Source organism: Heteronotia binoei, chromosome 17 (genome assembly GCF_032191835.1).
Source record: "Heteronotia binoei isolate CCM8104 ecotype False Entrance Well chromosome 17, APGP_CSIRO_Hbin_v1, whole genome shotgun sequence".
NCBI classification, from domain to species: Eukaryota; Metazoa; Chordata; class Lepidosauria; order Squamata; family Gekkonidae; genus Heteronotia; species Heteronotia binoei.
In genome coordinates, this window is record NC_083239.1 from 32,970,736 (window position 1) to 32,986,224 (window position 15,489).

The 15,489-nt window shown below is 45.8% G+C and overlaps 1 protein-coding gene across 1 annotated transcript; it reads left to right on the forward strand.

The window, feature by feature from the left end:
• The first annotated feature begins 2,577 nt into the window (after nt 1–2,577).
• LOC132585765 (zinc finger protein 436-like) lies at nt 2,578–10,890 on the forward strand. Its single transcript, XM_060257651.1, has 7 exons — nt 2,578–2,627; nt 3,890–4,361; nt 4,583–4,697; nt 6,607–6,677; nt 6,887–7,013; nt 8,968–9,081; nt 9,419–10,890. The coding sequence occupies exons 2-7, from the start codon at nt 3,942–3,944 to the stop codon at nt 10,888–10,890; spliced, it is 2,319 nt and encodes a 772-aa protein (XP_060113634.1). The 5' UTR covers nt 2,578–2,627; nt 3,890–3,941.
• The last annotated feature ends 4,599 nt before the right edge of the window (nt 10,891–15,489 follow it).

The following is a 15,489-nucleotide window of genomic DNA, read 5'->3' on the forward strand; positions in this document are numbered from 1 at the left end:
GGTGGCTTGCTATTGCCTGCCTCTGTATCATGAGTCACAGCCCTGGTTTTCCTTCAAGGTCACCATTCCAAATAACAAGCTTAGTTTATATGGTTACCGATTGTTTGGGTTTAATTCCGGGTGGGGGTGGGGAGAGAACATAAAAAATTGGAGATTGATGGGCAGATGTCTCCTTTTAATTGTCGAATGCTGAAGTAATTAACTAAGACCCTGTTGCCACATGTGGTGGACCAGTCCTGAGTCTGCTAGCTGGCCCCAGCCCTCCCCAGTATACTGACCTGAAAGGGCTGTTCCACTTTGCTGCCTCAGGATATTCGCTGCCACCACTGTCCCTGTCCGGGGCTCTAGTAGGGTTGCCAAGTCCAATTCAAGAAATATCTGGGGACTTTGGGGGTGGAGCCAGGAGACTTTAGGGGTGAAGCCACGAGACATTGGGGGTGGAGCCAGGAACAAGAGTGTGACAAGCACAACTGAACTCCAAGGGAGTTCTGGCCATCACATTTAAATGGACAGCACACCTTTTTAAATGCCTTCCTTCCATAAGAAATAATGAAGGATAGGGGCACCTTCTTTTGGGGCTCATAAAATTGGACCTCCTGGTCCAATCCTTTTGAAACTTGGGGGGGGGGGTAATTTGGGGAGTTCCTGCACAACTTTACTTCCTCTGAAAACAAAAGCAAAACAAAGGGAGGAGCTATTCTCTGACAAAACTGTTACTGACCCTTTCCCATGAAGCGCTTCCTGTTTCCTGCTCAGCTTTAAAGGCACACATTTCAAAAACGGACCTGTTTGCAGGTTTCTAAACCTGCTGGAGCTCTAAAGGTACATGGTGACTGTGGGGGAAGCCTGTAAAAATGGGGGATCCTCTGCTGGGACCTGGGTATTGAGAAGCCTAGGCTCTGGTTAGGCCAGACAGCCTCCTAACCTCCCTCTGGATTCACTAGGAACCCTGCTCAGGGCTTCCTATGGAATTTTGGGGCTCCTCTGAAGAGTTGGCAACCAGCTTTTTCTCCACTTCTCTCCACCCTATGGATTCGCCAACCCACTCTTAGCATTCCAAGCGGTTGGGGAAACTATGTGATACAAAGGGACTACACTTTAATTTACAGTATTTATTTATTTACAGTATTTATTTACAGACATTTTTAAAAAGTGAACAGAAGAAACAAATCATAGTAGGGGGAAAACCCTCCTTCTTTCCCGATTATAATACTTGCCCTAACTAGATGACATGCAGGGCAGGCACTTTACTTGGACTGTTGCAAGCCTGACCATACCTTCTTCAGACTGTTTCCATATTAACTACCTGACTGCCAACTCTGAGACTGAACTCCAAGACTGAACTGCCCACTACTCAGGGTTTCCCACCCAAAATCTTTAATATAAATTGCAATTCCCGCCAAGGAACTGGCCTCCCGGCCCTGATTTACCATCCTGATAGCTAGGGATCGGGGTGACATTGGTGACATTTTTGACATCCAAGGCACCTATGACATTTATGTCTTGATTTGTGAAATATGCTTCAACCAGGAAATATTGCAGCATTATGGGGGACAGGCCTGAAAGACTTCCTGTCTCTCTAGGAGACTCCCATAGAATTGTTGGTTTCAGACAGCGGGGGAGGGGGAAAAGACTAGGCCCAAAGTCTGCCTAGAGTTTAATAGACTCCTCCAACCAACTCCCATTAAATACAGGCCTAAAATGGTGTTTCTCCACACCATGCCCCATTCATCTCTCAAACTTAACACATGGTCTGTTAATTACTCTCAGGAGCTTAAAACACTTTCAAAGTATGATGTATTTCTTAGCTGTCTTGGTAGCCCTTATGGGGACGGAGATGGGATCTAACTGGCCTCCCTGCACTGATTTACCATCCTGATAGCTAGGGATCGGGGTGACATTGGTGACATTTTTGACATCCAAGGCACCTATGACATTTATGCCTTGATTTGTGAAATATGCTTCAACCAGGAAATATGCTTCAACTAGGAAAGATCCACACTGCCCTATTTAACTTTTATGTAATGGTTTTAATTGTTTTATCTGTTAACTGTTTTATTGTTGGATTTTTAATTGTTCTATTATGTTGTAATCCGCCTTGAGCCTATTATGGGAAAGGGCAGACTATAAATCCACAAAATAAATAAACAAAATCGGAGTTTTGTAAACAAAAATCAGTTCTCCGCCTGGGAGGCCCAGAAAGGAGTCCCACACACCCCATCAGGAAGGGAGGCATCATTCATGCCAATCGCTCCTTCACATGCCATGCGTTTGAGCCCCACCACTACCATCTGACCTTTCCCTGGGTTTCACTGCCTGCCCCTGCTTCTGTTCATCCAGGCGTCCCCTCTGTGCCCTGATCTAGACAACCCCTGGCACCACAAGCAATGGCTGCCTTCAGTTCAGACCTTTCCAGTTCTGGGTGCTGCTCCTGGGGAAAACGACTAAAAGCATTTTTCATTCGTCTGCAGCACTGAAAGAGTTAAACCAAGCGAGCTGTTTGCTAGAGAGGTCAAGCAAGGAGGAGGGTGGAAAGGCTCTTTTCCTGTGGAGGGGGAGGGGTGGGCTTCCGCGGAAGAGAACGGGGGAAAGCCGGACAGTCGGATCCTGGGAAGGTCTCCTCACAGGTAAAACGTGCGGTGGTGGAGGAGGGATAAGCTCTTAAATCTTGCAAAAGAGGGATGCCGGCTGCCATGCATGGATTCAGGCGTTGGTCTGAACCAATAGAACAAAGTCCAACTCTAGCGGCACCTTTAAGACCAACGAATGTTTATTCAAGGAAAAAGCTTTGGTGTGCACTCCCACGCATCTCATATACGTGGGAGTTAGCTTAGCAGTCCATACCTATAGGTAGGGAGGGGGGAGTTCCAAATTAGCATATAACATAATGAAGATGTTTACCAGATTCCAGGACCAAACAGGAACCACAAGCTTAGTTTATATGTTTGGGTTTAATTCCAGAGGGGGGAACATAAATATATCAGAACTGGAGATTGATGGGGAGATGTATTCTTCTTCTGAGTAGACAATATTGAGTAGACAATACTGACTTTGATGGACTGAGGGTCTGATTCAGTATAAGGCAGCTTCATTATGGAATGCTCAGGTTGTTCTCTCCCATCTTATCTCCTCTCAAGATTAATGCAGCGTCTCTTATATTCTTAATTACTCAGGGGCTTTAAATCCTTTCCGAGTGTGAGCTTCTGACGTATGTTAGCTGCCTTGGTGGCCCTTGTAGGGACAGAGAGGTGGGATCTGAGTTTTGTAAATGAAAATTGGTTCTTAGCTGTAGGGGTCTTAGGGAGGCCCAGAAAGGAGTCCCATGCCTGATCAGGAGGGGAGGGGTCCTTCATGCCAGCTGGCTCCTTCACATACAATGCATTTCAGCCAGTGTTCCTCTCCGCACCCCGCCCGACCTTCCCATGGGGGTTCACTGCCTCTTCCTCCTCCTGTTCACCCAGGTGGCCTCTCTGCTCTGACCTTGGGAGGCTGGACAACCACTCTGCTGGCTGCTTGGACGAGAGCTATTGCCTGTTGGGGAGATATCAGCCGATAATAGTCACTTTATCCAGGGCTCCCGTTTACACTGAGACGTAGCCCCTAGGACAGACTGATTTCTCAGTCACTTAAAGCCAAGATCCTCTACAGACCTTTAAAGAGCCAAATGGAGAACATTTCCTTTCCTGAAGGACCAAACAGGCATATCAAACAAAACTTGATGCACAATATAGCACATTTACATTAGTCCTGGTCTGCAAACTGCAACAGTAACACTCTTTCTGATCCCACCAGGTCAGTCCTTTGGTGCCCCTTGAGCAGGGCCAGTGATGTAGCTCTCTTCTCTTTTGGTTTCTTTCTGCATCTTTTAAATTTCCTTTCCTCCTCTTAGCCATTTGAGTAAAGGTATCTTTCCACAAGGCAACCCAAGAGAAGGGAAGGAGATGGAAGAGAAGGATGAAGGACCTGGAATAGGAAAGAGATCAAAGGAAAGTCCTCATCCCACCCTGGTTGGGACTAGAAAGGAATCCTGGGAAAGAGCTGTGCCAGAGATCCTGTCTCAGGTTGCGATGACTGCAGGAGGGCGCAACCGATGCTTCCGGCAGTTCCGCTACCATGAGGCCGATGGACCCCGAGAGGTTTGCAGCCAGCTCCATGGACTTTGCAACCAGTGGCTGGAGCCAGAAAAGCACACCAAGAAGCAGATGTTGGATCTGGTGATCCTGGAGCAATTTCTGGCCATCCTGCCCCCGGAAATGCAGTGCTGGGTCAGAGGATGTGAGCCAGAGACCAGTTCCCAGGCGGTGGCCCTGGCGGAAGTTTTTCTCCTGAGTCAGGTGGAGGAGAAGAGGCAGGCACAGCAGGTGAGGGGTGTTCTTCGGCAAGTTCCAGCAACAACCTTATTCTAAGGCTTCTCTGCCAGATATTTCTACCATTTGAGAATATACTAGGCTAGGAAGAAAACCTAACTCTGATTCTTTGTCCTGTGGTTGAAGCAACTCTGCTGGGTGAGGGTGCCGGAGTGGGGCAGGATCTGAGACTCTTCCGTTGCTTCTCTTACTAGTCTCCCTTACTGTTGTTTCAGATGTGGGCACCAGCTGTAAAGATGGAAGCAAAGTTCTGTGAGGCGGAAGGACCTCTGTCAGAGGAAAGTCAGTGCGAGCAGGCCCAGAAGGATGCCCAAAATGCCCTGTCAAGTGGTAAGGGTGCCTCCTGACCTAATGGGATTGGGGCACATAATCGAGTCATTGGGTAGGTTTGGAGCGGGAGAAAAGGAAATATGCAGACTCAACTTCTGGGACTTAGTGCCAGGGCCAGATATACATATTTTTTGAGTGGGGGGCAAAATCAAAAAATGGCACCCTCCCTCAAAAAATGGGGGCCTTGAATCAGTCACAAGTTCTCATAGGGGAGACAACAAAGGCAGGCGATCTACCTACCCCCCCCCCGCCCCCAATCAAAAATCCTCGGCAGGGTGTTTAAATGGGATCCTGCCCTGTTTAGTGCCACAGGATGTAGTGTCCGCCAATGCGGTCTAAAGATCTATACCGCTGTATAATTGCATTTATTGGACTGGTTTTAATTTTAATTTTAATGTTTTAATGTTTATATTGTTAATCTAAAGGTTTTATTTATTATTGTATGTTTTATAGAATGTTGTTAGCCGCCCTGAGCCTGCCAAGGTGGGGGAGGGCGGGATATAAATAAATAAATAAATAAATAAATAAATAAATAAACAAACAAACAAACAAACAAACAAACAAATAAATAAACAAACAAACAAACAAATAAATAAATAGTTAGTGCTGGGCACTCAGTAGAAGGGGGAGAGATTCAGGCAATTCCATTCTGAGTTATATTAATTAAAATTTTTATATCTCACTTTCTTTATGTTAGAGGGACTCAAGGTGGCTCAAAAAGGGGAAGGAAGACAAATGTGGGAGCAGCTCTTAGCCATGGTGAATACATGGAACCTCCATGTTCCCCTGAGTTGGATGGCCCTGGCTAGCTCGATCTCAATAGGTCTTAGAAGCTTAGCAGGGTCTGCCCTGGTTGTCCTTGGACAGGAGACCACCAAAGAAGACCAAGGTTGCTGTGCAGAAGCAGGCAATGGCATACCTTCCTGCTCATCTCTTGCCTTAAATAACTGTGGGGTCCCCAGAAGTCAGTTGTGACTTGATGGCACTGTACCACATGCAAACATATGCACCCATGTTCTGGGACACTATGCCTCTCAAAACGCTTTCCCAGAGGCCAATAACTGGGCTTCTCCACCTCTGCTCCAAGCCCTTCCGGGGGCTTTTGGCAGACCACAATCTGAAAGAGGACACCGGATTAGGAAAGATAGGCCATGGCATCTGAAGAAGAAGATGGAGGAGGAGGAGGAGGAGATGATGGTTGGATTTATACCATGCCCTTCATTTGGAGACTCAGAGTGGCTGAGTCCTTTCCCTTCCCCTCCCCACAACAGACACCCTGTGAGGTAGGTGGGGCTGAGAGAGCTCTGACAGAAACAGCTCCTGAGAGGAGCGGCTCTGCAAGAACTTGTGGCTGACTCAAGGTCACATCAGCAGATACATGTGGAGGAGCGGGGGGAATCAAATCCGATTCTCCCAGAAAAGAGAACCACTACACCAAACTGGAGCATGGGGTGGGCGTTGATGTCTCATCTGGCCAAATACCTGGATGTGAAGTCAGAGGATCAGCAGATGCCCTGGAAACCCATTGATAGTACCCTGAAGTTTCCAGAACATCAACTGAAATTATGGCTTGGTTTGGGGCTGGCTGTGCTGACAATGCAAGGTTGAATGTGATTTCTGGCCCTTCTTTTTCTCCTTCCAGTCAAGGGAGCTGGAAGGAGACTGGCATGCCTGGGTTCAACAGGGATGCTGTAACCTTTTGAGTTCCAGAGTTCACAGGGCACATATCAGGTCTCACAGAAATTTGTAACATGTTGGTGGCATTTTTAACCTCCCTCCCCCACCAAGTATCAAGGGTACCTGGTGCTTTTCTTCCACCTCTCTCATAGTTTATTAAAAATCATTACAAACTTAACAGTATGTAAAGTTGAGGCTGAGATTCATCCTTCCAATTTTGTCTCCCTTGCAGGCAGTGAAGAGATGTTGTCAAGTTGTCATCTTTGCAGTGGAGTGCAAATGTCTGCTTCCTCTCTGGTCCAGGTAGGGGGGGGGATGAATGGGGGACTGTTGGACCCCACTCCTTTCTCAGGGATGCCTTTGCCTCAGCTGTCCCAGCAAGAGAGGCTCTGAAAGCAACGCTCTTTATGCACAGCAAGCTCTGCTTCCTGTATCCTCCCAGAACACCCCCTGTTGAGAGCATCATCTCTGCCTGGAATGATCTGTGACAAGGGAATCTGCTTTTCTTTCAGTCTCCCATTTCCTTTGAGGAGGTGGCTGTGTTATTCACCGTGGCTGAGTGGGCCCTGCTAGATCCGGACCAAAAAACTCTCTACAGGGAAGTCATGCTGGAGAACTACAGGAATTTGGCTTCTCTTGGTAAGGATTTTTCAAGAGTGCCAATTGCTACCATTGGGATGATGCAGAAATCAAAATTCTGAAAAGCAGTATGTGGATGTGAGGCCTGTCCAGCGACTTGCCCCTCGCTGGGGGCCTCCAGGACTTTGGGTGGAAGTGACCTTCAGCATGTCTGGATCTCAGTGGCCAACCTCTACCACATGTCCTTGTCCCAGATGAGGATCAGCTTTGACCATGATCAGGAAAGGATCCATCTCTTTTATACTGGTTGGGATTTGGGGCTTTGATTTTGACCACACTTCCATCCTTTCAGATGAGTTTTCCCTGTTTCTTGGATTTCTTTCCTTCTCCATATACGAATGATTACTTTCTTTCTCTCTTTGCCAAATAAGCCAGAAATGTAAGAGAGACTAAGGTGGACAGAGGTGAAGGCCTTGTGTCTGAAGAATGGCTGGAGAATTTCTCAGAAAGATCACAAGAGCCTCTTTCCCAAATGACCTTCTAACTAATGAGTACCTTCTTGGTTATGTCAAGGGAATGGTTATGTCAAGGGAATGGGCACAGAATAGCATAGGAATTCCTCTTCACTTCTAAGCAACTCTTGCAAGAGTCCCATTGTGCAGTGCGGTAAGCTGCAGTACTGCAGTCCGAGCTCTTCTCAAAGCCTGAGTTTGATCTTGGCAGAAGCTGGGTTCATGTAACTGGCTCATGGTTGACTCAGCCTTCCATCGTTCCAAGGTTGGTAAAATGAGTACCCAGCTTACTGGGGGAAAGTGTAGAAGACTTGGGAAGGCAATGGCAAACCACCCCGTAAAAAGTCTGCTGTGAAAACGTGATACAATGTCTCCCCAGAGTCGGAAATGACTGGTGCTTGCACAGGCAATACCTTTACCTTTCTTAGCATCTCTTGGTTTGGTAGAATGATCAAGCCCCCTAGGTAGCTCGCTGCATGTTGCAAGGGTTTGGGGAGGATGGAACATGACAGACACTTCTGGGGTCGTATCTGGACTTTTCAGCATTGTGTGTTCCTCTAGAGTGAACTTCCAGAGAGCCTTCCTCTACTGGAATGGCCTTGGGTCAGCCAGAGCTCTGGCAGAGGTTGTCCTTGAAAGGGCAGCTGCTGTGAGAGCCCTCTCAGCCCCACCCACCTAACATGGTGTCTGTTGTGGGGGGAGAAAACATAGAAGATTGTAAGCCACTCTGAGTCTCTGATTCAGAGAGAAAGGACGGGGTATAAATCTACAATTCTTCTGCTGTAACATTTAGTTAACCACAAAATGACCCGGAGGTCCAGTAAGCCAGTCTTCTGGCTATCTCTTGGTGATCATAAGGTACACTTCTTTGCAGAAGGGCTGACTCTGTGCTTCGAGGAAAGACAGAAATCCCTGGGTGAGCCAGACATGGCAGCGCATTACCCAAGGCCCAGAGAAGGACTCAGAGATAGTAAGAAAATAGCTCTGATTGTGGGTAGTCCTACAATGCAAGGTTGCTTTTCTTATTGGTCTTCACCTTCCCTCCTAACAAATGGCACCTCTTCAAAATCCGTGGGGATCCCTTTTGAACAGTAGGGTTCTCTTTGGGAGATCCTGGTTTCTCCTTGCACCATTGCAAGCATGTATTGTTGGAAGGCTGAAAACCAGCTCCTTCAGGGTCTCATCACATTTAGAAGGGCACTCTGTGTAGTTGCAGGAATGGATATTTGGATAAGCAGAGAATCAAAAGAGCTGTATGACATTGTCAAATGGGAATAGCGGGGGAACTAATCTTTGCCACATTCCCCCTTGAAGAACATACGGAGGAGGGGTGGAGAGGGGAGCGATAGGCAGAATATGAAATCAACTCAACAGGAGGGTCTTGCACAGATAAGGTATGACCAGCAGTTGAGTTTTGGTGGAAAGATGATCATGGACAGGGCCTGACTGGTGGCTTGGCTTCTTGCCTGGGTGCTGATAGAAACTCATTATTATTACAACAGCAGATGTGGTGGAGACAGCTGGGGAATTCCAGGGATCCTCTTTGGAAAATGTCAAGAACGAAGATGCTGAAAGAGATGAAGCTGGACCACAGAGGCAGGAGGAAAGCCATGCCGGTAAGAGGAGGGATAAGCCCATTCTTTCTTGCCAGCTATCTGCAGAGAGAGAAAAACTTTTAAACTTAGAATGATGGTTTTGATCAGTTCAAACTTCCATCCAAAAATACATTTCCACGTATGAGAAGTCACAGAGGTGAGTAGCAGTATAAATATTCAGTGTCCCAAACAAGCATCTCTCATGCAGGAGGTTTAATGTACTTTAGAAGTTTATTTTATTGTACACTTCAATGTACAGCAGGAAGAAGACACTGAAGAATTTGGAGTGCAGCTGGAACGTCAACTGCAGATTAGACATCCATGCGTGGGTTCTAACAGGATCTCTTTGTTCCAACAGGTGATGTTCATAGGAATGAGGAGGATGAGGAACTGCATCATCTATCACCTGATGAAATTAAGAATGAAGACATGAGGGGAAACTTCAGGAAAAAAGGGAGACCTGAGAGGCAGGAAGGCAGCCACAAAGTCAAAAGGAGTAAACCTATTCCTTGCCAAGGAGGGGATTTGCAAGAAGCCATTCACATGGTGGAGGAAACAAACAAAGACTTGGAGTGTGGAATAAACATCTCATATCAAACACAATATAACGTCCATATACCAATGCAGAATGGAAAGAAAAGTCATCAATGCCTGGAGGGTGGAAAGACCCTGATTCAGAGAGCACAGCTCTGTAGACATCAAAAAACACTTGCAGGGGAGAAACCTTGTAGTTGCTCAGACTGTGGCAAAAGGTTCTTAGAGAAATCAGACCTTGTTCCTCACCAAAGGATTCACTCAGGAGAAAAGCTGTTTATCTGCTCTGAGACTGGAATGGCGTTCTCTGATGGGGGGAAACATAGTATGCACCTCACAAAGCACAGTCTAATGAAGACACATAAATGCTTTCAGTGTGGACAGTGCTTCAGATGCAGATCACAGCTCAATGTTCACCAAAAGATCCACAGAGGGGAAGAACTTTTTAAATGCTCAGAGATTGGGATGAGAATCACTTGGAGTGGCCACTTTCAACAGCATCAACGAACCCACACAAGAAAAAAACTCTTTGAATGCTCAGAGTGTGGGAAGAGATGCAGCTGCAGTAGCAGTCTTCAACAGCATCAACAAACCCACACAGGGGAGAAGCCCTTTGAATGCCCAGAGTGTGGGAAGAGATTCAGTCTCAATAGCACCCTCCAACTCCATCAAAGAGCCCACACAGGGGAGATGCCCTTTGAATGCTCAGAGTGTGGGAAAAGATTCAGTTGCAGTAGCAAACTTCAAGAGCATCAACGGACCCACACGGGGGAGAAGCCCTTTGAGTGCTCAGAGTGTGGGAAGAGATTCAGTCGGAGTGGCATTCTTCAACAGCATCAAGGAACCCACACAGGGGAGAAGCCCTTTGAATGTTCAGAGTGTGGGAAGAGATTCAGTCAGAGTGCCACTCTTCACAACCATCAACGAACCCACACAGCGGAAAAGCCCTTTGAATGCTCAGAGTGTGGGAAGAGTTTCAGTCGCAGGAGCAATCTTCAACAGCATCAAAGAACCCACGCAGGGGAGAAGCCCTTTGAGTGCTCAGAGTGTGGGAAGAGATTCAGTCGGAGTGGCATTCTTCAACAGCATCAAGGAACCCACACAGGGGAGAAGCCCTTTGAATGTTCAGAGTGTGGGAAGAGATTCAGTCGGAGTGCCACTCTTCAAAACCATCAACGAACCCACACAAGGGAGAAGCCCTTTGAATGCTCAGAGTGTGGGAAGAGATTCTTTCAGAAAGACGCTTTTCAGTGGCATCTAAGAAACCACGTATGGAGAAACCACGTGACCACTTAGCCCAGAGTAGTGAAACTCATTTGTTATGAGGGCCGGGTGGGACATAAATGTCACTTTGTCTGACTGAGCCATGTGTGCCATAAAACGTAATACCAGTACCAGAGATATAAACTTCAGAAGGGACACGGGAAAATCCCATTTACGGTATTATTTTTTTACGCAGAATATTAAAAAGCTTACAATATTTCCTTTATTTAACTGTTTTTGAAAACTAGCATATCTTGTTCTGAATTTCTGCTTGAAAATTTGGAGACAGCATCTGTGCTGTAGCAATCTTTAGTATGTTCAGTTTTGTATCTTTAAGCTAAGAATGCCCTTTTGATTTCTGGACATGTATTACAGAAAAAAAAATCTGTGCTGTGGCAAACACATTGGAGGCTCTGGAGGTAGGACAGAAGGAAGAATATCTCCCTGGCAGCTGAGCCCACCTCTAGCAACCTTGGGTCGCAGGCAGAGCTCAGCTCCTTGACTGATAGTTTGTCATTCAGCCTGCAAAGCAAACTGGCTCAGCAAACAAAACAGACAAGCTGTTCAGCCAGTGGGACTGGGTTGAAGCAAGACCCAACCTTGCAGGCAACTGGCCTCAGAGGAGACAACCTTTCTCTGGAAAAAAGATCTGTCCCCTTCACACACAATCCTGTCCCATAATACTTTTAAAAATAGCATTTCAATTTATACACTTTTTACAACATTAGGCATGTAGATCAACTTTAATGACATATTTTCAGTGTCATACAATTGATCTTTTGTGACTTGTATAGATTTTCTAGTCTTTCAGATTTCTAACATAACAACTTTGTTTCCTCTTCAAGTTAAACCCTACACTAATAAACCTCTATGTTTGAAGTGCATTTTTTTTACTCAGAGATAATCTTATTATCTTGTCTTTACTTTTTCTTGCCTAATGGATAAAGAGGAAAAAAAGCTCGGAATCTCAGTATAATTTGAGGGTGGGGGGATGCTGCTGTTGAATTATTCTGAAACATTATTCTCAAACAAAAACCCTAAAGGCTGTAAGCTGCCCTGAGCCAACTTGCGGGATAGGGTAGGATATACTGTAAATCTAAAAATTAAATTAAATAAAACTTCAGTATGAATGTTCTCAGGTGAGCAGTTTTCTGCTCACACAGAGATTATCTTCTCCCTCCTCAACACATATCTCACATCCACTCTCATTTGGCGTGTCTTTACTGTTTTGTCAGGTGAAGTCTTAGCATCTAATTCTGCTCACTCTCTTCTCGGGCTGTGAAGCCAGCAAAGTTACTCCTGGAAGACTGAAAAGCTCCCAGCAATTTCTCTAGTAAACACCCCCGCCCCTCCAAAAAGAAAGAAAAACTCTAATCCCTGCTGGGAGGAGGTGGGGACTAACCTACAGGTTTGCTCCCTAATGTGAATTCTTCCTTGGGGGTTTTCACTAGGCCAACTCCTGGCCCCTGTGTTATCTTGCTGAATGTGGATTTAGGAAATGTTCACCATAGTTTTCCCTATGGGTCCAAAGAACCAAGGAAATATGCCCGATGGTCTTATTGTGCGGGGTATTTAGTGTTGGGGTATAGAGAAAGACTATATGTTTAGTGGGGGAAGGTGCTGTCAAGTTACAGCAGACATGGCAGTCCCATAAGTAAGAGACAGACAGGGCTGTATAAAGTTTCTTAAAGAGTATCATATCCATAGGTGCTATGGTGCCCTCCAGTGTCTTTCCTGATGCCCACCTGTTTCTTCCCAAAATAACTAATCCAGCCTTTCTTCCACATCATTGGATTAGGAAGTGCTTTAGAACAGTGGTTCCCAACCTTTTTGGCACCAGGGACCGGTTTTGTGGAAGACAATTTTTCCACGGACCAGTGTGTGTGTGTGGGGGTGGGCTGTGGTTTTTGTCACCCCAGGCCGACACCGCCCCCCTGGCCATGCTCCCCCATGGGGATCTTTAAATGAGAGGTAGGCGAAGGTCACTACTGTACTGCCCCTACTGCCTGCTCAGAACCTGGGCGGATGAAAGAGGTGGTGTTTCAGAGTGAGGCTGCAGTTAGTACGTTTCCTTTAAATGTTTGTTAGTATGTTTCCTTTAAGAACCTTTCTTGCAGCAGCTGAAGTTATTTAAGGGCTGGATTTGGTGTTCTTTCATTAGAGAACCGCTATTGCCATTGGAAGTAATTTACTAGCGCGTACACTTTCTGAGTATTGGGTGAGTTGCGTGTTGTAAATAATGTTTTTGTAATGATTTTCGTTTGTCAAAAACACTGAAGCACAGGGTTTTTTTTACCTAGGAAACGTTATTACTGCTTCATCGTAAGTTCTTCATTCATATACTTCAAGTCTTCACTTTGTTCTATAGCAGTATCATCTTTGTACAACTACATTGCTACTGCTTCAGAGAGGTCTCCGCACCTGCAAGGATATTTCATTTTCAAAAAAATTTCATCCTTGATGGGACTCTCTTAGTGATTCATATATAATATTGACCCATTGTTTCTTTGCCTAGCCAGCGTGAGCATTTGTATTCCTTTGAATGAATGCGTGCTTATTGCTTTGAACTGTATGTTTTCTGTAAATTGTGCAATTCATTAATTTGTATTGAATTTGTGAATACTAAATAAATGGACTTTCAGAAGCATTAAGTTGTGGGATTTTCGTAATGTTGATTAGTTTCAGGAATTGTGACTAATTGTTAAGTTGTGGGATTTTTGTAATGTTGATGAGTTTCAGGAATTGTGACTAATTGTTAAGACATATTAGTGAACATGGGTTTCTCCAGGCTTCCAATCTAGCTGTGTTCTTTCCCGTTTGGTTGGCCCACCTGGGGATTGGCAGCCCTAGATGGGTCACTGGCCTGATCCAACATGGCTTCTCTTATGTTCTTAACCCACGCCCCTCCCTCCCAGTTATTCTATTTGGAATTTGCTCCAATGAAGTGCTTGAGACATGATTGTCTTTTTGGAATGTGACAGAGTTGTGATGATGCCTCTTCGGCAAAGACAGAAGGAGAACTAAACATCATCTCCTTTCTAGAATAGTCTTTATTGAATATTGGGATTGTACAGCACTTTATAGAAAGAATTTGTGAGAACTGGAAACACAGTTTACGGACCTTCTTACTGGACCTGACAGAATAAAGTATACTGCAGAATTGATGAACTTTTGTATGAACTTTGCTGAAGGTGAATTTTGATACAAGCTGTATTTCTACTAATAGAGTTGCTAATTGCATAAGTTCATTACTTAGTTACTGTCACAGCTTTTGTCTTTACCTACCTGGAGGCTAGCAACCCGATGGATGTTAGAATGACTGATGCCCGCCCCAGACTCTACAGCATTATACTCCATTGAGGTGCCCCCCCCAATTATCCCTAAGCCCCCCCACTTCCAATCTCCAGGAATTTCCCACCCCAGAGCTGAAAATCCTCTGCAGAGCTTTTGACTGAGCAAAGGCAATGTGCTGAATAGCTCTGGGCAGGGGTGGAATTCTAGCAGGAGCTCCTTTGCATATTAGGCCACACACCCCTGATGTAGCCAATCCTCCAAGAGCTTACAAAAAGCCTTGTAAGCTCTTGGAGGATTGCCTACATCAGGGGTATGTGGCCTAATATGCAAAGGGGCTCCTGCTAGAATTCCACCCCTGGCTCTGGGGTTCACAAAGTTGATTTGAGCATGTGGGGTAGAAGGTTGAGACTGTTGGACTCCCAGGAGCAGGGATTGGGGGGAGGCTGCCTTGTCATCATGTGGCAGCCTCTTGCACACATTTAATTTCTTTATCTCTCTGCTTCTTCTTTCCCCATTGGTGATCCAAAGCGACTTATGACGTGGCTCTCCCCTCCTCCTTTCTTTTATCTGGGGATGGAGCCTGGAGAGGACAGGGACCTCAGTGGGGTACAATGCCAGAGAGCATCCATTTTCTCCAAGCGGATAATGATCTCTGCAGTTTGGAGATAAACTGTAATTCTTGGGGATCTCCAGAGACGCTTTGGTGCTTTGGTGGGTGGGCTCTGGCACTGAACCCTACTGAGGTCCCTGTCCTGCCCAGGCTCCAGCCCCAAATAAAAGGGAGGAGGAGAAGGGGAGAACCAGGTTTTTGGCTGTCATTCCACTTTGCACCCTGCCATCCCAACGCTTCTACTAACCCCAGTCGAGAAGAGGAGAGTGCTGTAAGCTGCTTTGGATCCCCACTGGAGAGAAAGGAGGGGGTATAAGTGGATTAAATATCGTTTCTTAACATGTCTCATATGCTACGACCTTTTCGTGATGTCAATTTAATGTTTTCATGCTTTAGTCTTCTTCCTTCATTAGTTTTTTATTGTACTTTTGTTTCTCTTCTCCACAAGAGAGAGCAGAGAGGCCTCTGCTTTCTCTGGGCATTCCTGCTGTGTAACAACCTAAGCCATTCACACGAGGTTGATGGCACTACCCCTCCCTCCATTCCTGCCTTCTCCTTCCCTTCCATGATTTTTCTGGATAAAAGTGAGTGGGGATGATTTCCTTTGCATCTGAAGAAGTCAGCCCAGAGACCTTAATCCATCCCACATTTTCTTTGCACCTTTTCTTGTGCTTTAATATATTTCAGTAGATCCCATGCAAGTCAATAGGCATTCCTGGCTCCTATCC